General features: G+C 39.1%; 1 protein-coding gene across 1 annotated transcript in view; it reads left to right on the forward strand.

Annotated features, from left to right (window-relative positions):
- EP300 (E1A binding protein p300) overlaps positions 1-23287 on the forward strand; it is a 61474-nt gene that overhangs the window by 32801 nt on the left and 5386 nt on the right. Inside the window, exons 9-29 of the mRNA XM_058804572.1 lie at positions 217-334; positions 833-1007; positions 1401-1478; positions 2312-2421; positions 2952-3107; positions 4172-4615; positions 5103-5291; positions 6184-6340; positions 6882-7000; positions 8221-8460; positions 9011-9099; positions 11583-11663; positions 13755-13811; positions 15246-15323; positions 16321-16388; positions 17044-17194; positions 17760-17906; positions 18327-18440; positions 20058-20223; positions 20865-21029; positions 23057-23218. Of these exons, the coding sequence (XP_058660555.1) occupies positions 217-334; positions 833-1007; positions 1401-1478; positions 2312-2421; positions 2952-3107; positions 4172-4615; positions 5103-5291; positions 6184-6340; positions 6882-7000; positions 8221-8460; positions 9011-9099; positions 11583-11663; positions 13755-13811; positions 15246-15323; positions 16321-16388; positions 17044-17194; positions 17760-17906; positions 18327-18440; positions 20058-20223; positions 20865-21029; positions 23057-23218 (3064 nt within the window). The remainder of the gene's footprint in view (positions 1-216; positions 335-832; positions 1008-1400; positions 1479-2311; positions 2422-2951; positions 3108-4171; positions 4616-5102; positions 5292-6183; positions 6341-6881; positions 7001-8220; positions 8461-9010; positions 9100-11582; positions 11664-13754; positions 13812-15245; positions 15324-16320; positions 16389-17043; positions 17195-17759; positions 17907-18326; positions 18441-20057; positions 20224-20864; positions 21030-23056; positions 23219-23287) is intronic.

Raw genomic sequence — 23287 nt, forward strand, 5'->3', positions numbered from 1 at the left:
GGGCTGTTGTCTTGGAAGTTTCCCACTCCATGCTCAAGCCATCTACAAACATCTGCTGCCCCTGGAAGAAGTAGCAGTAGCTGCGGTCTGTCAGCAGATTTGCTTGCTGCTTTGTGTTCAAACCACTGGGGTTAATGCTGGTCTGGGAACAGATAATATTTATATTATTTGTCTCCTTAATATTTTTTTCTTTAATATTTTTTTCTTCCTGCTCAGAGTCCAAGCCATATTTCCTACTCCTGACCCTGCAGCACTGAAGGATCGACGTATGGAGAATCTGGTGGCATATGCTCGGAAAGTGGAAGGAGATATGTATGAATCAGCAAACAGCAGGGTGAGATGCCATCCCCTGTTGTCTAGTTCTGTGTATTTCTACCTTGATCCTGTGCTGACTGGGGAGGGAGAGGAATGAAAGCACAGATGTGACTTCCATGCTGAGGAAACAAGTGCTTAGGGACTGCTGGATGGGATCTAGGAACCAACCAGTTGAAGGCTGCTGCCTGGGTGTGCCAGGAGTTGAGATGTGCTGTGCCTGAGACTTGTCACAGTCCCCTAAAGGCCGTGTTGAAGCTCTTCACTCTGATGGTCCCAGAGAAATTTTGGACAAAAGAACATAAATACCTGGTGTTGGTCTAATAATTGAGAGCAGTGCCCTTAGCATTGCCCCTTTTCCCCCTCCTATCTGACAGTCCCTGCAAAGGGGAAAACCACCTCCCACCCCAAACCAAAATGTGTGTCTGTAAAGCTGATTTGCAAGTTTAAATCACTGGCACCAGTTGCCTTTTCTTAATGTGTCTCATCTCCTTTCTTGGCTTTTATTCCTCCCCAACAGGCAGAGTACTATCACTTGCTAGCAGAGAAGATCTACAAGATTCAGAAGGAGTTGGAGGAGAAACGAAGAACCAGGCTGCAGAAACAAAATATGATCCCAAATGCTCCAGGCATGCCACAAGCTCCCATGAATCAAGGGCCCAATATGGGACAGCCACAGCCAGGAATGTCTGCAAGTAAGAACCTTTGGGTTACTGATCACCTGGTGCAGGAAATCCTGTACTTGTCATTTCAGCAATCTGGTGACCATTTAGCTGTTCGTGGGTACCTGACTTGTTTGTGAGCTACTGTTCATTGTTGTACCTTGATAATATGCTTCAGATTTTGTCCCCAGTTTCTGAAAGCTGACTCTAAGTCAGAGGATATTTCTGTCACTAGAATGTACTTGTATTTTCAAGGAAGTTCTTGAGTTTGCCTCACACTTTGAGGACTCTTTAATAATGTTTAGTTACTGGATACACTTTCTTTATACATGAGTTTCAATGTGTAATTCTCACTAAAATGTTTGGTGGATAAATTCTGGTGGTCTTCTGAATAACACTATCTTATTTCAATGTCTTTTTTTGCAGATGGTCCTCTTCCTGACCCAACCCTGATACGTGCCAATGTGCCAAACCAGATGATGAATCGCATGCAGGCACAGCCAGGTAAATATTTTGAAGAAAATTTGCTACTCTTAAAAAAGTTTTTAAATGAATTTTTAAAGGAATCTTGGATTTGGACAGCTCTGAAGCATCAGAGACCTTGTATCATGTGCAGTTTTTACATTTGGTTAAGAAAATAGCTATCTATATTGCATAATTCTTGCATAACTATATAATAAATATAAAACATTATCTCTAGTAGCATTTTGTCTTGTGATTTTGAGCTGCACATTAGCTGCTTGCTTTGTTAAATAAGGAGTTTGATGCTTTTGTAATTTCTGATCATGTGTGCATCCGATGGTGGGATCAGACAAATATGGTGAGCCCAGCTAGCTCAGGTGAGGACATGTTGGTGGCAGAGGGAATGTGATGAGAATTATTGCTCAGAAAAAAAGGGAAGAAGCTTTGTTACAAATTCAAGATGTGTTATAGCCAACATGCCAAGTACTTGAAGATACAGTTTGAGATTCAATAAGTGAATTTCTAATATGTAATTAAATAATGCAACTTTCTGTGGAAAGTTGATCTTCAGCAGCAGGTGTGACAATCAGGATTTGTCATATGTTACAGTAGTCCTCAAACTAAATGAGTTTTAATAACAGTGAAAACAGATGTATTGAGGGGGGAAAAGCTGGTCTATATTCTGAAAGAGTAGGTAGTTCGATCACTATATTTAAAATTATTCCACGTAACTAGTTAATAGAAGGCAATATTTGATTGAAAGCTGGTTGCTAAAAAGCAAAATTAAAGAAACAGCATTTCTTCTCCAAGTGTTGAATGGTGCCTAAAGACTTCAGGTCTTTGTTTACATGTGGTTTTTTGGCATAAATTCACAGGAATGAATCAGTTTGGGCAGATGAACATGCAGCTGTCACCGATGGGACCCCGACAAACCCCTCCCCTTCAGCACCCTGGACAGCTAAGTCAGGCCGGGGCCATGAACCAGGTCAGTGCTCCTTCCCTCCAGGCTTGGGTTCACACGTTTGTTTCTCTTGTCTGTGGTTTCCATAAAATCAATCAATAAAAGAATTTTGAAAATAAATCAAGCATCACTTCTTCATTCTCTTGGCCCTTTGATTTCTGTCTTTTTGCTTCTCCTCTAAAACCTGCCTTAGAGGAGAGTATATAGTAAATCTTTAGATGTTTGTGGTAAGAATTGCCTAAAACTTTAAGCTGAAGTGTCTTTTTGTTGCATTTATTAAAGAAGGAGCCAAAATAAATCTTAAGTCACAGTCCCAATTTGAAATCAATATCCTTTTACTTAGCTTTTAAGAGAAATCGTCATAAATTCTGTCTTTTGAGAGGAGCTATAAACAGGCTTTTCACATTGTATCCTACAGATAAGTGGCAAGAATCAACTTCTGCAACAAGAGAAATGTTTTTAGTTTTTTGTTTTGTTGTTTTCTTTTTTTTTTTGGAAAATATTATGAGGGTGTATGCACATTGTGTGAAATGAATTGCTTTCTTTTCCACCAGATGGGATTTCCTTCACGTATGCAGCAGCCAGGAGTTGGCCAGCCTTCTGGTCAGAATCAATTTCTACAGCAGACTCAGTTCCCTGCTTCTTCCCCAGGAATGAACACAGCGAGCATGCCTATGACTCAGCCTGGCAATCAGACACCAGTATCTCAAGTAAGTTTCTGATTTCTTGACGTGCTGTCAGTGACCTTTGTCATAAACTGGTTATGATTGTTCAGTTTTTAGTAATGGAGAACAACTTGTTTCCTTGAGAGACTTTAGGAATTATAATCAACCAAATTCATTTATCGAGACCTTTCATTTTCCTGGTGTAGCACTGGGAATGGCAAGGGTAAAATACTGTTGGCTTGTTCTCAGGCTTAAATTTAGGTGTTAGAGAGGAATTGTTTTAGGTTTGTTTTTATGGAGCAAAGAAGAAATTGTGACTCAGCATGAAGTAGCTAAGATTCTCTTGCTGAACAGTGAAACAGCAGAGCCTGATAAATTGAGAGGTGGCAGAATAAGTTATGAAAAGGCATGTCTATCCAGGCCTGTGTGTTGCTGGCTTTGGGGGATTAAGAGGGTTATCACTACTGAAGATCTGAACTTACAGTCTAGCAGTTTCCTTTCTGTCCTCTCCCTCTCCCTTTTCAGCAAGAACCTTTCAGGCCAGGAAGAAGTAGGGAACGTCAGTTTGCTTCTCATTGATGCTTCTTCCTAGTTTGCAGGCAAGATTATTGTGGAGTTACAGTTTTTTATCTTGACCAATACAATTTTTTTTTGTAATTTTATAATGGTAGAGTTACAGCTGTACTTATTTGTGATGATAAATCCAGTTTCTAATCTTGGGGGTGGAGGCATGGGCACACTAAGTGTATTTGAATGCAGTTTTTCACTGTGGTGCATTGTCCCATATTCAGGGTGTACAAATCTGCAGTTTTAGAAAGAAATGTTTTGCAAACTGGAGTGTAGGTGTGCCATTCTTTAAGTGTATCAACAAGTATAAGTTATTCTATTGAAACTTCTCTAAGAGAGATGAAAAGCTTCTAAAACAGCCTTATGTTTGTGTAGAATAAAATAAATCAAGTACACCATTTCTGCTCTTGAAAGAGTTGTTAAAAGTGAAGCAGATGGTTTGTCACTTTTTAAAGTAGGCTGTGGGAAAGCAAACATTTGACAGTAATTTCTCTTGCTATTCTATTCCAAGTCACTGCAAATGTGTACCTGTTTTCCCACAGGCACAAATGACCAGCGCTTCCTGTCCTGTGAACTCTCCTGCAATGGCTCCAGGTTCTCAAGGGAGCCATATTCACTGCCCACCTCTTCCACAGCCTCCCATGCACCAAAATTCTCCTTCTCCGGTACCCAGCCGAACCCCAACACCTCACCACACGCCCCCAGGCTTGGGGTCACAGCAGCAGCAGGCAGCATCAGCCACTGCCACCGCTGCCCCCACTCCTGCTCCTCAGGCAATGCCGCCCGGACCGCAGTCCCAAACTATGCACCCCCCTCAGAGGCAGACTCCAACGCCTCCACAGGCACAGCTGCCTCCACAAGTGCAGCCTCCAGTTCCAGTTACCCCTTCTGCAGAGCAGCAGCAGCAGCCCTTGTCACAGCAGAGCACCACTGCATCTGTTCCCACACCAACAGCACCGCTGCAACCTCAGCACCCCACAACACCTGTAAGGAAAAACTTTAATTGTGCTTTCCCTGCCAATGTTTGAGTGCAAGGTTTCATTTTCAGTTGTGTGCTCCTGGCATGTTTAATATTGAAACAGGGGTTTTTTTGTATTTGGGGAGTAAACTTTTTCCATTGAGACAAGTAGATGATTTGCTGTTTCCAGAGGAAATATTTTACAGAATTCTTGTATATGTTTTGAAATTGACTTTGAAACGTGGGTGAGGTTTTTGGTTACTTAAACATATGCATAGGACTTATACAATAAGGGACACAATGCCATTTTCTGTAGGCAAGTCCTTCTAGTGCATGCCTCTGATACATGTTTTCCAATAGCTGAGGTTGTGGGACCACTGTATTCTTCAGGGAAAACAAATAGAAGGACTAGAGTGCTTTTAAACTCGGTGGAAATGTAGCATCTGTAAGACATAGATTAGAAAAGAAAAACAGTTGTGTTAGAAGCCTATTGGTAATGTGTTTTGTTCCGTCAGCTTTCACAGCCAGCTGTGAGCATTGATGGGCAGGTATCCAACCCCCCATCCACCAGCAGCACAGAGGTGAACTCTCAGCAGACTGTTCCAGAACAGCAGCAGCCACCCTTGCAGGAAGTGAAAATGGAGATTAAAACAGATGAAGGGGAACCAGAACAAACAGAGATGCAAATGGAGGAGAAACCTGAGGTGAGATTGTTGACCAGATGTTGGGTCAACATCTAGTACTGCTGCATGCTTTCTATCTTCTGTCATTCCTTTCAGAATTTGGTGAGAGCTGTAGGTGCTACCTGCTGCTGCTGCTGCAGTTTTGATTGTTGTCTTTTGTCTTATTCCTAAAGAAAGGTCTGTTTTCTGGTGAAATTGTAGTAGTAGAAGTCAGTGGCCACAGAAAGGACCAGTATAATATGGTTGCTATGAAGCTTTACTTTGGTAAATGCCAGTGTGAGGATGCACTTGGGGCCAGTCCACAGCTGTTAAAGTAGCAGATACCAGGATGAGGGGAAATAGCCTTAGGTTATGCCTGGGGAGGTTTAGATTGGATATTAGAAAAAGTTTTTTCACTGAAAGGGTTATCAAGCATTGAAGCAGGCTGCCCAGGGAAGTGAGTCACCATTCATGGAGGTATTTAGATGATGTGTAGAGGTGGCACTTTAGGATGTGGCATAGCAGTGGACTGGGGAGTGCCACATTAATATTAGACTTAAAGGTCTTTTCCAACCTAAATGATTCTATGTGTACATGATGGGCTGCTTTACTGGGCTTTGACAGCTTGTCACTGAGGACAGCCAGGAGTGTGGCTGCCAGTCACATCATCCTGGCAGCTCTGCTGTGTGAGAGGCTGTTAGAGCTGCCTGAAGAGGTACCTGTGTGTCCACTTGCAGCTCAGAACTCATTAGCAGCTCGTCAGTGCTGCTATGCAGTATTTAAAGATGCATTCCAACACATTTGCTCAAGTTTTAAGCAAGTTTTGACTACAAAGGAGCTAGAAGAGTGGATGGACATCGTGACAGGTTTAAAGGACAGAAATGTGGATGAATGGCCAGGAGATTTAAGTGACAGGCTCCAAACTGCTTTCCAGGCTAAAGCAGAACCAGTCGTGGAGGAATGTAAACCAGACCCAATGGAGCAAGAAGAGAAGAAACCTGAAATTAAGTCTGAAGTACCAGAGGGGGAAGAAAGACCTACTACTCCAGCAACTCAGTCTTCTCCAGCAGCTGGGCAGTCTAAGAAAAAAAGTAAGCAGAAAGACTGTTTTTACTTAAATTCACTGCATCTCCCTAGAGAAATCTCTGCAGAGGAAAAAAACCTGGGCTTTCCTTTTTGGTACGTAGTGGATTATGTGGTACTTATATGGACTGTTCCTTGTGGCTTTTGGACAAAAATATCTAATAATACATGTGCTTATAATTGGCTTTGGGCAACTTCTTTAAGCCTTTAGAATTAGACACTAAGCCCTAGTAAAATTGTCAATACAATGGAGATTTGAAATACTCAGTTACAGATTCTGTAGACAATTTTTTTTCTTGGGGCCTTCAAGAGGGAATGTATCTGGAATGTGAACCATCTCTACTCATCAATGTCATCTTATGATCGCCTTTTCTTCAGGTGATCATTTCAATATCCTCCTCGGGACTCAGTGTTGCAGAGGATAAATAAGCCCTGCTTAAGTATAGACAGACAATGAATGGGTTTTTTTCCACAGACATCACATTTTCTAGCAGGTTTCTTCCTTCCAACAGTTTCTGCTATATTTCTAATGTTGATTGTTTTCCTCAGTTTTCAAGCCAGAAGAGTTGCGGCAGGCACTTATGCCAACACTGGAGGCACTTTACCGTCAGGATCCGGAGTCTCTTCCGTTTCGGCAGCCTGTGGATCCCCAGCTACTAGGAATTCCTGTGAGTGTCTTAGCAAGATCATTTCCTGGGTTACATTCAAAACTACTGTATTCTGACATACCTGTTCAAGAACAGCTTACATCTGTCTTCTCAACATCTTCATATGTGTTTGGGGAGGTTTAGCTTAGGCGGTGGAATAGACAAGGTCTGACTTAGGGAAGTTTGTTTGGTTCTGTGTTCCTTTCACTAAATAAGCAGATACAGCATGCACTGGAATGATTTACCAACAGAACCCCAGTGCTGTATGGCCTTTTTATGGTTGTTGCTTCATCTTGTGATGCTCTTATTGCTGAATTTCGTAGCTGTTTCTCATCATGTATAAATCTTTTCTAAAGATGTGGGAAATTAGGCAGGTAAAACCCACTTAAAAATGTCCTTTAATGATTATTATTTGTTATAGGAAAGGAAGAAACAATTTAAATTAGAGGTTTGTTTCCATTAAATTTTCTGCTTGTTCTAAAATTGTCTTGAGAAGGCAACTATCATTCAAGGATCTGTGTTTTTAAACTCTCTGAATTGACCACACAAGCTTACTAAATATAAACAAAAACATAGATGTAGAAGTCCTTTTTAGGTGCTTCAGGCAATATTTTTTGCCTGAAAGAGTTTTTATTTGCTATTGGTGTGGTTTTTTTTTAAGGCAGATGCTGTAAAATTTCAAGGCCTGCTGACCTTTTTATTACAAGCATTTATACACTTGCTAATATTTTTAACAAACTTTCAATTGACTGTCATTCTGTAGACTTTGTAGATGTTGCACCATAGTCAATGGTGGATTGGAAAAGGGCATTCTTTAGAGGACACATAAGTTTTATCATAGAATAAAGTTATTTATTTTTGTTAGGTTTTCTGGTCTAATGAAAACAGTTGCTCTATATTAATGTTCTTGTGTAAGTCTTTGGATCACTATGGCTGCAAAAACATTGGCATTTTCTATGATTTGTAATACTTGTTTTGCTGATTAAAATGAGAGTGACTTGATTTCATTAGTTGTGAATGAGCAACAGCACCTGAGAAATAAAGGAATAATTAAAAGAAAGCACTGGGGAATTATATGCTATTACTTAGGGATTGCATTCTGTGTGTCACAAGCAGTTTGACAATCAAGTCAGGGAGGAACCTGTTTTTCTTGATGAGAATTTACAGGCTGAGAATGCACATGCTGTCATGTTAAAACATAGTTCTCTAGGAGAGTTTTGATGTGCTGTGTTTTCTTGCAGGATTATTTTGACATAGTGAAGAACCCCATGGATCTTTCTACTATCAAGAGAAAGCTGGACACAGGACAGTATCAGGAGCCATGGCAGTATGTAGATGACATCTGGCTCATGTTCAATAATGCCTGGTTGTATAACCGCAAAACATCCCGGGTGTACAAGTACTGCTCCAAACTGGCAGAGGTGTTTGAGCAAGAAATTGACCCAGTTATGCAGAGCCTTGGTTATTGCTGTGGAAGAAAGGTAAGAAAGTAAATATCTTTAGTCTGTTTCTTGCTTCCTTGAATTGAAGGGATAAAATATAGCAGTTGCAGTTGTTATCAGTTATGGTGTGTCAAAAATTTCTGAAGTTTACAAGGATTTAGCAATCCTGAATAATCTGAATTTGAGCATTTTGTGGATCTTCTAATTCTATCTAGTCCTTAACTAACCTATTTGTATGTAAGCCTTTGGGGGGGGAAAAAGTCAACAACAGAAGGTTTATTTTGTTTAAGACAAACTTTTGCTATTGCAAATGAAACAGATGTGTTTTTATTACTTCAGAAGTTCTGTATTTCACTGTATATTGAAATTCTGTTTCCCTTGTTTTGATGTGCTTTCTGTCTTTGGAGAAGAGTTAATTTGAGAATAACAGCCCACTCAATGTCTTTTGTGACCAGCCCTTTGTACGCTTTGCTGTACAGAGATTTGTGCACAGAGTGATGTGGAAGTGTTCACTGTCTGGGTCACACTTGTTCCCATGGAGAGCAAGTGAAACTGTGTGAGTACTAAGGTGACCCATTCCTCTTTGCAGTTGGAGTTCTCGCCACAGACTTTGTGTTGCTATGGCAAACAGCTATGCACGATCCCTCGAGATGCCACTTACTACAGTTACCAGAACAGGTAAGGAAAACTCAGCTGGTGCAGTTTTGTGCATGCTGCAATCAATCTGTTATAGGCATGCATGTATTTACATAGACACCCTCTTTATATGTGTACACGTTTATGTTTTAAGATAAAATTTTTTTGCTGGAAGTGCTCTTGAATAGTTTGCCTTGTGTGCTAATAATGATTTCTTTGAGCAAAAGTTCACTGCAGCCTTTGCTCTTCCCTCCTTTGTTTGCAGAAATGTGATCTTACTACATTTTGATCCTGCATTTAGTTAAATCTTCAATTACCTACAAATCATATATACAAGTCTGTTCCTTTTACTTCCTACTGTGCAGCAGTATTTTTAATGCAGAACACTGAGTAGACTATGCAGAAAGTGTATTAATGCTCATAATACATAGTGGGTTTTGGCAAGTCTTTGGTTTTTCTTGTGATTTTAATGCCAAAGAGCAAACTTACTTCTGTATTGCACATCTTAACTGGAAGATCTGTGTATTCTGCTCTTCAGCAGATTGATGCTTGCTTTTTCTTACAAAGTTTCTTAAAGGGAATTGTCTTGGCAGTAGCTGCCAGTAGCTCTGTAAAATGCTGTCCCTTCTGCAGCTCTTTTGAGTATCCTTTTTTACTTGGGGTTTATTTAAGGATTTGAACTTCCTTGACTTCTGAAAGGAGGTTTCTTGCTAGTCATCTCTGAAGGTCATCTCTGGAGAAGTGAGGCAGGAAGAAGAAGGCAAACACATGCTTTAACATTCCCATATTCCCTTGCCTGTCATCAGAATGAACCTATTAGAGCTGAGAATTGCTTAACTCTAGGATCCATCAATTTATTTAGTTCCTGCTCTCCTTTCATTGCAAAACCTCAAACAAACAAACAACAACAACAACAAAAAACGGCCCCAAAACAAACCAGAATGACAAAAACACAAAGGATTTCACCTGAAAGCCAAAATTTCCCAAGAATTGTAGTTTCCTTGAGCACCTGGTTAGATGAAAGCAATCAAAGATTGTACAAGTTACATCTTAACCTCTTAAAACTTCATAAAGGTTTATAGCAGCAAATGGTGGTTTTTAAGCTTCTCCTATTTCTTTAGTCCTATAATACCCCACAATAGCTGTTGTAGTTTTAGATGTGCATGTAGTGTAGAGCTTGTCATGTCATGTCAGTATCTTCTGCTTATGTTTGTCCATAGGCAAGTACTAGATGAACCAAAATACTATTGCTCAGAAATCTGACATTTGACATGTTTGCAAATGTTAGAAGGGAATGTTTACATTGTAACAACAGGTGCCTACATGTGACTTGTAGATTGCATCGTATATACAGATGCATATATCTATAGATTGCAATGTTTAATTCCAGAAGTACTGTTCTCTGCATTACCTGCATTAAATAAATTTATCATTATTTGATGAAAACTGGGAAGGAGGTTGAGACTTGTCTTTTTTAGCCTAACAGTTGCTAATAACATAGATTAGTGTGGCTTTATAATGAACTTGTTTGAATTTTTTTATTTATATTTGTAGCTGTCTTGTGCCCTCAGTTAGCATGCCTTATAATGGAGAAGCCACAGCTTTAGAACATATTTGAAGGCTAGGGTAGAATCTTGAATTAATCTCTAGTTTATTGAAGTACAAATGAAATCTTTCTAATCTTGCTGTAGTGATTGTTCTATGTGCAGACTGGGCTATGGCAGAGTCATATCCATGTAGAGTATTTTGTGTCTAGTTAATGTTAGTTAACATGGAGTTTGACAGTTCTATTAGTCTGTAAGAATTTTAAGGACAGATTTTATTGTTCCTAAAGTTTCTGGTATTTAGCTTTTCCCTTCAACTGGGAGAGAATTCTGTGACCTTTTAGCATTTATACATTTAAGGTGGAAGACTACCTCTCTTCCATTGATCTCCTGCAGATCCTCCTCCCAACAGAACTGCTGTGCTGATGTACAAGTCAGAGTAGCAGTTCCTCCTTCCTTCTGCTCTTTCCCCTGTCTCATTTTAATTCTTTGCTGTACGTGGCATGGATTATTAAAATGAAGAGGGTATGGGTATGCTAAAATGGAATACTCTTGTTTAATTTGTTTTTATTGTTTGCTGCTTGTGACCCCATTTGAGAGATTTAATGCTAATCTGTGCTTTGCCTTGGCTTTCTGCTTTGTGTTGTCTTGTCTTGCTTCTATGTTTTTGTTTTTGTCCTGCAAACCCCCATTTCTTTGTTCGTGTGTGTGTTGTTTTTTTAATTTCTCCTTCATGCTTGTCATTGTCTGCACTTGGCTTTGATTGCGCAAAAAAAAAAAATGCAAACCAAAAAACCAAACCAACCAAACCCAATGTGGGGCCCATAAATCCGCATCATTGAATATCCTTGTCGCCGTTGATGACCTGCTCTCTGCTCCTGTCCCTTCCTTGGCCTGCTGTGATTGGTGGCTCCGTTGCTTGACTTGGGCTGTGTTGTGTGGACGGAGCAGTTCACCCAAATATGGCCTTCTTGCTGACAGGTATCATTTCTGTGAGAAGTGCTTCAACGAAATCCAAGGGGAGAGCGTTTCTCTGGGAGATGACCCATCACAACCTCAAACGTGAGTTCTTGGTGTTTGCTTGGACCGTGCTTTCCTGAGCTCTGTCAGGGCCTGCAGTGCCTTCTCTAGGGAAGGGGCGTTCAGCTCTAGGTTTTTAGCCTAGTAGAAGGTGGATGATGCATCCTTGATGTGCTTGTCTTTCAAACCTGCACTGACCTAACTAGTGAAAAAGAACCACTTAGTGCTTAAAATTGCAACTGTACCAATAGAAGGGAAAGAAGAAAATGGCTTTTTCCCTGAAAAAAAAGTGGAAGTATTCTACTGCAGAAAAATAACCATGCCTGCAGGCAAGTGTGTGACAGACATAGCTTGAAATATCAGACATACCATTTTCTTTATACCCTAGCTATGCCATTTAACTTGTATTCAACATCAGGTTGTTTTTCATCCAAACCAGAAGCAGACAACCTCCTTTTGCCATACCAATATTTCACTACAGAAATGCCATCTGCCTGTGAGAAAGGCTGTGCAGTAGTTAAGGACATAATAAAAGGCTGTGCATGGATTTTATCATGTTGGTAGCAAACTATTGTCGCAGTCTCTCACTTTGCTGTACCCTTCTCATACCTCAAGATCTTGAAACAAATTTTTTTGAGGCTAAGTAAATGCTTGAGGGACAAATGAGTGCCAAACAGTTACTCTTTGAGCTATTCAAGAAATCCCTTTGGAGGAAGGCAGTGCAACAACCCTGCAGGTAGAACAACATGAGGAATTCAGGAAAGGTCTGAAGCCAGATGGAGAGTTGTTGAAGTTGGTAATTGGACAAAAGGAGTTAACTTTCATTTGGAACCAATCCTGGAATCAATGGATGCATAGAGAACAGTACTGGAAATATCTGTTGGGGCTTGGGATGATGTACTGAAGTGTATTGAAAGGGGCTAGATGGAGCTTAGATATAAGGAGGAAGCTCTTCACTGTGAGGGTGGTGAGGCACTGGAACGGATGGCGTAAAGAAGTTCAGGATGCCCCATCACTGGAAGTGTTAAAGGACAGATTGGGTGGAGCTCTGAGCTCCTTGGTCTAGTGGAAGGGGGCAGGAAGTGATGATCTTTTAAGGTCCCTGCCAGCCCAAACCATCTTAGAATTCTGTGACCTACCTGTCTGGGAGGAAAAAGGAAGAAAAATTGTGTGCTGGTCATTTCATGTCCCTATGGATAGATGGATTGCTGTTCTAGTAGAAGCAAAGATCCAAAATTTATTCAATATAGGGTCATAGAGTACATCATCGGAAAATGCATGGTGGGTCCTGTTTAAGTTCCATCACCATATTATAAGAATAATTTGAGGTAATTGAGATATTTAACTTCATAATTTATTTTAGAAGGAGCTTCAAGTATTTATTCTGCAGGTGGCACAATTTAGAATAAATACTGAAATAAGAGGAGATAGGAAGGTTAATTAATCTCATGCAAGTTGGAGTGAGTCTGTGTCAGTGCTTCTCAGGGAGGGACATACTGATCATCTCATGTTATGCAGAACACTCTTTGGGGTAAATTCTCACAGATTTGAGTATTGTATGTTCTGAACCAGGTAATTTAAAACTTCTGTCAAAAAGTTGAAATTTTAGGCCTTGAAACTGATGCAGAGGGGTAGAAATAATGTATTGCAGTGGCTGGGCTGGGGTTGCAGGATTTGGAAGCTAAAATTTATCCTTTGAAGCTGATGTAAGAGTAGGGCTAGGGGAATCTGAAAAAAGATAACCTACCTTTCTTAGTAATCAAAGATAATTGGAATTCTGCCTACAGAATATGAGAGGCATATCAAGTAGTTTTTTCACCATTAAACACTGATCAGACCTATCCAGAAGTTGAATTGTCAGCAAGCTTTAATATTTATCCTGTAGTAAAACTGAATAAGGGAACAACGTTGCTCTCTACAAGAGAACAATAATGTTTTCCACAGGCAGAGTGGAGTGGCATACACTTCAGTTGTCTGTCAATGTGTAAAATGTAATTACTTTCCTTGTAGTGCCAGTGAGTGTATAAAAACTCTGCTTGTAAGTTTTGTCTTGGTTTGTGGATAGGTGTGGGTATTGCATGAATGTTTGTTGTCTTGTGTTAAAACTGAGTTTTATTGCCTGTTTCTCCATAGCACAATAAACAAAGAACAGTTTTCAAAAAGAAAAAATGATACACTGGATCCTGAGCTGTAAGTATTGCTGTCACTCTTTGAATGATCTTCATTTTATTATAATTACTTTGTAAGATAGATCTTATTCATCCACCATCACCTTTGTCTTTGAATGTTTTCAATTTCATGTAGCACTATTAGTTGGTAGGGGCTGCTCAGTAATCAGCAGATCTGGCATTCAGTGCTGAGAACACAAATCACTGTGGCTGTGCTTGAGAAACACTAACACTGGATATATGGGCTGAAATGACTCCATTTTGTTGTCTTGCACGTAGATTCAACAGAAGGATGAATGCAGATAGCTCTGCTTTGAAACTAGGTTGTGGTGGATGGTCAAGTCTCAGAACTGATTTGAGTCATTTGGCAGCAGCTCTTAGTGCTGTTGGTGTTTGTAGTTGCTGCATTTTATAGGCAGCTGTAGTAGAAGGAAAAGTTGCTATATTTTGAATCAGCCAGTTATTCTGTACTGCTCTGAAAGCAGAACTGTAGTCATTCAGTAACATGAAGATGATGGTGACTCAGCTGCTTTTCTTGATATTCCTGAGCAGTTTTTTGAAGTTGCTTTACATGGTTCTGCATCATACACCTATGCTGCTGTTTTGCAAACATTATCTCAGTTCTCAAATAAATGAGGAAAAAGGATATTTATTGTTCCCACACCATCCTTCTAAAGGCACAAGGGTCAGCCAGTTCTTCTGTTTTATGAGGGCTGTGGGAAGGAGAGAATAGTAGCTTGATTCATAACTTTTCTTTCCCTTTGTTAAAGTGAAGATAGAATATAAGCCTAATTTACAGTGTGATACCACATGCTCTACATAGATTACAGCCATTCATTCATTCCAAGTCTCAAACTTTTAGATAGGCATGTTCAAAGGAGTCAGATTGTCCCAATACCTGAAGGAACCTTAGATATTTTGGATAATTATGTTCACCAACATCTGGGAACTAAACAATGTGACCTATCTCAGTTGTCCTTAAATCTCTGCTAATTTTCTGAAAGTGACTTTGGTCTTTGTCTCTGGTTCTTCCTTCTCACCTTTCTGCAGTGTATTTGCAATATACCCCAGGGTTTAAGCATAGTGGGGCAACTAACAGCCAAGTATTTCACCTGGCTCTTCCTTTCTGACATGGCTGAATCCGTTTTCCTCTACTCTCTATAGCAACAAGCAGTTTACAGATCTTATCCTTAAAAGGGCTTCACTTGAAAAAAAAATGAGTGGATGGTGGTAAGACAAGGAAATGATAATAAAGTGTCCCTGCATAGTCTGCCTGACTTGAGCTGGCAGGTTCTTAATTTGTTCAGAAGGCTGTTCTCAGCACAGATGTTCCCTCTGTGTTAAATAGACTCAAAAGCCTAAATGCTAGAAGTGCTCTAATAAAGTACTACAAATACCCAAGCAAGCAATGATACTACTAACCTTTGCTTCCCTTTGCCTTTTTTGCCTTGTACAGATTTGTTGAATGTATAGAGTGTGGACGAAAAATGCACCAGATCTGTGTTCTTCATAATGAGATAATCTGGCCTTCTGGGTGAGGAATTTCTCCTTATTAAGTCCATAGCATATTTACTATTTGGTAGAGCTCATGAGTAAACTTCCTTATATTGGTTATATTTAAAAGACTGTTTAATGGAAGAAATTACATTCCCTGAAAATTTTATACAATCTATAGGGTAATATCAAATTTAAACAGTATATATCTTACAGTGTTGTGTGTCAAGTTTTCTATTCTTTGTGTGGAAAGAGCATTTCAGCCTTTTATGTTTACAAATGCTAGCCCTTCATGAAAAGATGGTTTTTAGTTCTGGTAACAGTTTCAGATTGATCTGTTTTCTTTACAAATCATAGTGCTTCATCATCTTCAAAAAATTTTGTAACAAGGATTTAACAGGTGAATCAACTTTTTTGACCTCATTGATCAGATTAAATCTAAATTTAAAAAATATAGTTTTCTTTAAATGCTCCACAGTTCTTGATCAACATGTGTTTTTTTTTCTGATTGATTTAAAAACAATGATGAATTGTATTTTATAACAGCTTAAAAGTGCCATTTCTTGTCCAAAGAGTGTCAGTTTAGCATTCTGTTATCCCATCCACATTGCTGCAGAAGAGGGTGATGTCCTGTAAGTGAAGAAGAGTCATTTCAGTCTATACTGTATTTGGGCATTTAGAAAAAAATTCAGCCTTATGCTTTGTGCTGCAGTGTGTTATCATCAGAGACAGCAGTTTGAGCCTATTTGCACCAAGAATACTTAGAGCTGGTATTTTCAGACCTGCCAGTGGAGACTTCCCTGGGCTTTCCAGTGGTGATGTGAGCAACTGATAGAGCGTGCAGCACCTGGAGCTTAGATCCTCCTCTGCAGCTCTGAAACTGTAGGGCTGTTCTTTGTGCTTTTATTTCAAATTTCAGTTAAGGTATTTTCCAGATCAGATAAGATCTGGTCAAAGGTTTTGCTTCTAATGGTAGAATGCTAGAGAACTTGGTCTGACTTGGGGTGACTTCACTTTCTCTTTTTTTTTTGCTTCAGCTTCGTCTGTGATGGCTGCCTAAAGAAAACAGGACGAACCAGGAAAGAGAACAAATTCTCTGCTAAAAGTAAGATTCTGACAGTTGCACCAAAAAATTTAAATAATACGTTAAGAATGGGGAAGAAGTGGCTTTTATGCTTGTGTTTTATTTAAGTTTTTTAAGATCTCAAGGAGGATACTTTTGGTCAGTTTTGACCATCAGTTCTGTAGTGTTCAGAGTGTTCACAGGTGGTAGTGTTAGTTAACATTCTATTTTAGAGAGCTGACAAACTCTTTTAGAGCACTTCCATTATTGAAATATGTTCTTTTGGTAAGCGGAGATACTGACTTGGCTAGTGTGGCTTTATACACAGAATATACTTCCAAATGCGAGTTCTGCTTGTGAAGATGTCTCTGAAAGCAGTGTTTTGTAATCCAATTGAAGTAATTAATAACATCTGTTCAGGAGAAATCTTAATTGTGATTGACTTTTAAGACAAGATAGAAAAATTGGGTTGAAATAGAGATTCTTTATTCATTTAAATAATGTATAAGCTATAAATATGCCTGCATGGAAAAAGCAGCTCACCCCATCTAGAAGTGGTATGGTTTAAATATAAAGCTTTAATTTACGTTAGCATACTGCATGTGTTAAAAGTAATTTTTCATCTAACTTCTGAGTAGAGAAATCATATGATCAGTTCAGTTTTGTATATGTTTAGAGCTGTATTTTCCTCCTGCAGGATTACCAGCTACAAGACTCGGTACCTTCCTGGAGAACAGAGTCAATGATTTCCTGAAACGACAGAATCACCCTGAGGCAGGAGAGGTCACAGTTAGGGTGGTACATGCATCTGACAAAACTGTCGAAGTAAAACCAGGAATGAAAGCAAGGTATGTTCATTTCTAATTTTGCTTGCTTTTTGTGAAGGTGGGAGCTGTTTGTCCTTGCATGATACACTTGATTAAATAAAATCATTTAGGTTGCAAAATAGTTCTAAGCTTGAGTCCAGCTGTTACCCTAGCACTGCCAAGGCCACTGCTAAACCATGTCTCCAAGTGCTACATTTACACATCTTCTAAATATTTCCAGGGATGGTGACTCAAACACTGCCCTGGGCAGCCTGTTTCAATACTTGATATTGAAGAATTTCATGAAGAAATTTTTTAATGAAGATTTTTTTTCTAATATCCAGTCAAAAAAGACTGTTGTATTCAAAACCTCATCACCAGCCAAGTAGTGACAAACAGGTGTTCCAGCAGCATAATCATTTTTGTGACGTCTTTTTCACAGTAAAAAGTGGGTGCCTCATATTTGAGTAGTCTGTAAACATTAAACTTTCAAATTGCACTAAAATTACACTTAGAGTAGCCCTGATCTTTGTTGCCTTCACCTAGTAACATGCAGTCTCTGATGTGTGAATATAGTTGGTGTTCCACTGTACCCTCTGCTCTGCAGGTTCGTAGACAGTGGCGAGATGGCAGAGTCCTTCCCGTACCGAACAAAAGCGCTTTTTGCCTTTGAGGAGATTGATGGTGTAGACTTGTGCTTCTTTGGGATGCACGTGCAGGAGTATGGCTCAGACTGCCCTCCACCCAATCAAAGGTGAGGAACCCCACAAAAGTCTGTTTTGCCTTGGTGCTCTCTCCTTTGGATGAGCCTCCTGTAGTTCTGCATAGAGCTTCTCTGTTGCTTGTGTGAGACCCTTATGTGACTGCTGTTAGGTTCTAGAAACAAAGTTTGTAATGTTAGAGTTATTTCTTACTGGGGATGCTGGCTGGAAGACAGAGTTGCCTTAAGGATCACTGATCTGTGTTTTCAAGGAAGGGATTGAATAGTTTTAGGGAGATGAGGCTAAGATATCAAAAGAAGGCCAAGTTTCTGGAGGTAAATTAGGATCAGAGGCTTTACAGATTGCTGTTGTAATGGATGCTTCAGATGTATAAAATAGCATTAATAAACTTGTAGAATTACTTCAAAATCTCTCCTCTTTCTCATGCTTTTTTTTTGGTGGTTTTTTTTTAGGCGAGTGTATATATCCTACCTTGACAGTGTTCATTTCTTCCGCCCTAAATGCTTGAGGACTGCTGTCTATCATGAAATACTGATTGGCTATCTAGAATATGTTAAGAAACTAGGGTAAGTATCTTACAAAATTTTCTTCTGTACAGCATTTGTGCTGAATAGTTCTTGCTGCAAATTAAATTACTACATCCTATAGTAAAGAATATGGTGCCCTAATATCAACCTGTAATAGAATAACTTGACAACAACTGTGTACAGTTGAAAAGGAGAAGAGAAGAAGGGATTGCAGGCTTTTCAGGGGAGGCCTCTGCTTCAGCTATTTGGATGTTTCCAAATTTATGTAAGACTTTTTTAAGTCTGAGTAGAAACAGTGAGCCCCTTTTCCAGTCCATAAGATGTTGTTGTCATTGTGCAATGCCTTTAATTACGTCATTCCTTTGGGCTAGCAAGTAAGTCCTTGCCCTTGTGTATAAGGAGACAGTTGTGGGTTTAGTCTGTACTGGATAACTCTGTAACAGTTGTAGATGGCCACTAAAAAATCTTGAGTAGCTGGAAATGTGAGAAACGGAAGAGTTAGGAAAGAGGAAAATATACTTGGACAGCACAAAAGAACACAGAACAACTGCAGTAATAAGAAAAGTGGAAATTAAATTACCATGATAACTGAAGTAGAAAGGCCAGTGAAGTAATCATCACTATCGTCATGGTACCTAGTGTAGGCTGGTGAAGTTATTTGTGGAGAAATTGTTAAGGGACTACATTTAAAGCAGTTAATGAGAAGTTGGGAGAGTTGAAGTGGAGGTAAGCAGTACTATCTTCAGTACCTCAGTGAGGTGGTGTGTTTTTTCTTACTTCAAAAGCATACATTAGGCTTCTTTTTGGTTTTTTAATTGTCCATTTTCTAATCTATGAGTCTGTACATTTGCTACATAGAGCTCAAGCCTCAGCTTTACTTAATGCTATTTTCTGTGCTAATGGGTAACATCAGGCTCTCATTTTGGTAGAACAGTCTTGGTCTAGCAGTATCATCTCTCCCTTCTCAGGCAGAAGGAATGACAACTGGCTGCAGCTCCCAGGGCTTGGGGAGGGTTCTGCAGAGCTGTTTCTCAACAGGGCAATGATGGTTATTTTTCTCTAACTGATTATTCCTCCTACTAGAGTTCTCTTCAAAAACTTATGGAGAACTGAAGATGAAGAAGTGATCTTAGGTGTTATATTTGCTGCACCTGCTACTGATTTGCTGTCATCTATCTTAATAGTACTCTAGATTGTGCACCCAATACCACAGGTTGGCAGTGCCTGTTTATTCCCAGATATAATTCTAAAACTTTTTAAAACTCATTCTCAAAAACCAGAGTATTTACAGTAGAAAAGTGAATTCTGTCTTTAAGTAAATCTGCTTTTAAATTGTTGCTAGATAAAATATTGCTGCTCTGTCTCGAGATTTCACTAGTGAAATACCTAGACTCAATCTTTCTCCCATTAGTTAATTGGGAGATAGTAGTTGTGGGTTTGTGTCAGGCTTTGTTTTTTATGTAGGCTGTATAATGTGCACCCCTTACATGTAAGTGCTCCATATATAGCGCTGGATTTAGGAAATGAGTGAAAACATGGAAATGTTAGGTCCAGAACCGCTGCCAGCCTCGTTGGCGGCGCCACCTGGTGTCGGAGAGGAGAGCGCGCGGGATCGTTGTCAGCGCCCTCATGTCCCGGTTTGTGTCGCCACGGCAGGTATACTACTGGACACATCTGGGCGTGCCCGCCCAGCGAAGGAGATGATTACATCTTCCACTGCCATCCTCCTGACCAAAAGATACCCAAACCCAAGCGACTGCAAGAGTGGTACAAAAAGATGCTGGACAAGTCTGTGTCGGAGCGCATCGTCCATGATTACAAGGTGTGTGAAGTGTGTGCTTGGGGGAGATTCCTCAATCTTGTCTTCATCTCTTCCTTGCTTTGTGCATTGTGCCTGATTCTTGGTGTTTACTGCATTCGTTTTAAGTGAATTGAGCACCAGAAGTTTAGAGTTAAAACATACTCTCTTCAAAACATGTAGCTTCTGAAATCATTCTAGCAAAAGATTTGAAATGGTTCCTTAGAACAAGCTTAATTCTTGAGTAATACTGTAAAAGAGCAAAAAAATATATATGGAGTCTTAAATCTTCTTGTCTTAGATCAAATTGCAGGGTTAGGTTGCTGATGCAGTTAGAAGTATATAAAATCTTTGGAATTATAAGGATTTAAGTGAATGTTGAGATTATGGTGATAACATTGTCCCAGTTGGTAAGAATGCATATTGAAGTCTAGCACACAGCAATTTCTTTCTTCTGAGTGGGAATATTTGAAATGTATTTGACAAACTGTAACAGATACAATGTTAAATTTGCACTTAGAATGTGTTCTCATAAAATGAGTTCTAATATTAAGCTTTCATTTGTTTAGTCTGCTGATTCCTTTTCTTGTCACTCATTGAGAACGTTGCCTTTCCTTACATGACTTGTAATAGTGATAACCAAAAGTGGGCTTGCTCTCTTTTAGGATATATTTAAGCAGGCAACAGAGGACCGTCTAACTAGTGCAAAGGAGCTCCCTTACTTTGAAGGGGACTTTTGGCCCAATGTTCTGGAGGAGAGCATTAAGGAACTAGAGCAAGAGGAAGAAGAACGGAAGAGAGAAGAAAACACTAGTAATGAAAGCACAGATGTAAGGATGCTTCTGCTTTTCATGATCTAATATAACAAGTTTTGATTAGATAAGGCTAATTATAAGAAAAAGAGGGGCACAAGGCACTTCACTTATCTGGGGTTTTCACTTTTCACTCTAAAATAAATTTCAGTTTTATAGTTTATAAACTAGAACTGGTAAAATTACCACTAAGGTACATCTGGATGAACAGTGGGTGTTCATAGGGCTATAAACTGTCTAATTACCAAAGGCAATTCTGTTGAAACAGCTGCTAGTTGAAAATTTTGTTGCTGAAATCCAGTTGTTACCAATGATCACGTTGCCACCTCGGTCTGATTTGGAAGTTTTTTCCTTAAGCATTAGCTTTTAAATAGTGGCTCACTATTTTCTTTCTAACTTAGATGATATAAGACCAATCTTAGCAGAATGTTCTGACAAAGTAATGGAATGCTGTGAGTTAGTACTTGACTCTCAATAGTTTTGTTTAGTAGCTTTAAGGCATTGAGGATCTGAAGCACAAATTACTGCTGAACTGTTGTTGGGCTACTTTGAACTAGAGGAATTTCTTGCTGGGGTCTTGTGCAGTTTTTTTGATAATGTACAACTGTGTTATCAAGTTTAACAAAAAAAATCTCAAAAATAAGAGATGCCTCTTAATTCAACAGTAAGTTTGAAAGTGAACAGATGTAGAATTTATGCATCTGCCTATCATTGGATGCTCTGAACTTCTTGTTAGTTAACTCTTGAAACACTGCTGCTTCATCACCTTATCTGAGACTAGATTTGGGGGGATTAGAATTTTTTTTTCTAGAAGATCTTTGGATCAAAAAAATACAGGTTTAATGTTACAGTTAAAAATTGTGATTCTGCTGTGCTATGCTCTTTGCAATACCTTCTTTCAAGGACTTTGATTAATCAAAGTGCAGGAAGTTAGGCAACATATCAAATTTGCATTAAGTAACATCTTTCTTAGGAAGGTATTGTTTGCTTTGCACAAGGTATAGCTTCGAGTTCTCATCTCTCTAATATACCCAGAAACCACTTGTGAAGGATCATTTAGCTCTCTGTGTGAGGTTGGTCAATATTTAGTTGAGACTTCGCAGCAGTTTGGCCCCAAAATCCTGACATAGGGCCAACTTGCAGTACATTACTATTTAACATTATTATTATTATTATTATTATTATTATTATTATTATTATTATTATTATTATTATTATTACAAATATTTGTAACTCTCTATTGATCCTGTGTTTCATACTTGAAGAAGGGGCAATAATAAACTGTACTGTCAAGTGATGTGATAGTAATCCATGTTCACTGGGAATTTCCATTCTGACAAAGTTATTTTAAGCCTAGGAAAAATGCTTGTTTGGCTAACAATTATTTTGATGCTTGATCATCTTATGCTGTGGGGTTTTGAGGGGCTCTCTAAGCACCCCAGTGAGCAATAATCTGTTAATTGCTAACAGAATATAGTTGAAATGAAGCTGACCTGTTTTGTTTGAGTGTTGCAGGGTATGACAGATGCATGCCAGAAGTTGCACTATTAATGCATTTTGGACTCAGAACAACAGCTTCATACAAAATCAGTTTAATGCAGTCTGTTAAAAGTAAATCTGTCAGAGCTGTAGCAAACGAAATCTAAGTGTTTTAAGTCTTCCTTAGCTTTGTTTAGTGCGATATCAGCTGTACTTTGCAGTTACTTTTACTTATGAATTGCATTGAGAATTCATCTGCTGAACCCCTTGGTGATTGTCCAAGAGTGTGTAGCTGTAATGGACAAACAAGCTTCATTATATATTGTTTTGCTTGTACATCCTGAGCATCTATGCTTTTAATATTTTTCGAGTATGTATTGCTGATCCTGATATCTTTTGGAGTAATTCTAATGGAGTTAATTTAATGTTTCTGGGAACACTAGTATGTCTCTTCAGAGTAAATGATTGTGAAGTGTGGTTTGTCCTGCAGTTATAGAATAAAAATAATAAAATTGTGACATGGTGTTGCTTAGATACCTGACATAAAATGTCTTTAAAATTGCTAGGTGAGCAAGGGAGACAGCAAAAATGCCAAAAAGAAGAACAATAAGAAGACAAGTAAAAACAAGAGCAGCTTGAGTCGTGGCAATAAGAAGAAGCCTGGCATGCCCAATGTGTCCAATGACCTCTCCCAAAAGCTGTATGCCACTATGGAGAAGCACAAGGAGGTAAGAGTCGATTGAATGAGGAATACTTTTTACTTCAGTAAAGAGGTGTACAAAGCTTTGATACTTCAA

The sequence above is a fragment of the Ammospiza caudacuta genome, chromosome 5, assembly GCF_027887145.1.
Source record: "Ammospiza caudacuta isolate bAmmCau1 chromosome 5, bAmmCau1.pri, whole genome shotgun sequence".
NCBI classification, from domain to species: domain Eukaryota; kingdom Metazoa; phylum Chordata; class Aves; order Passeriformes; family Passerellidae; genus Ammospiza; species Ammospiza caudacuta.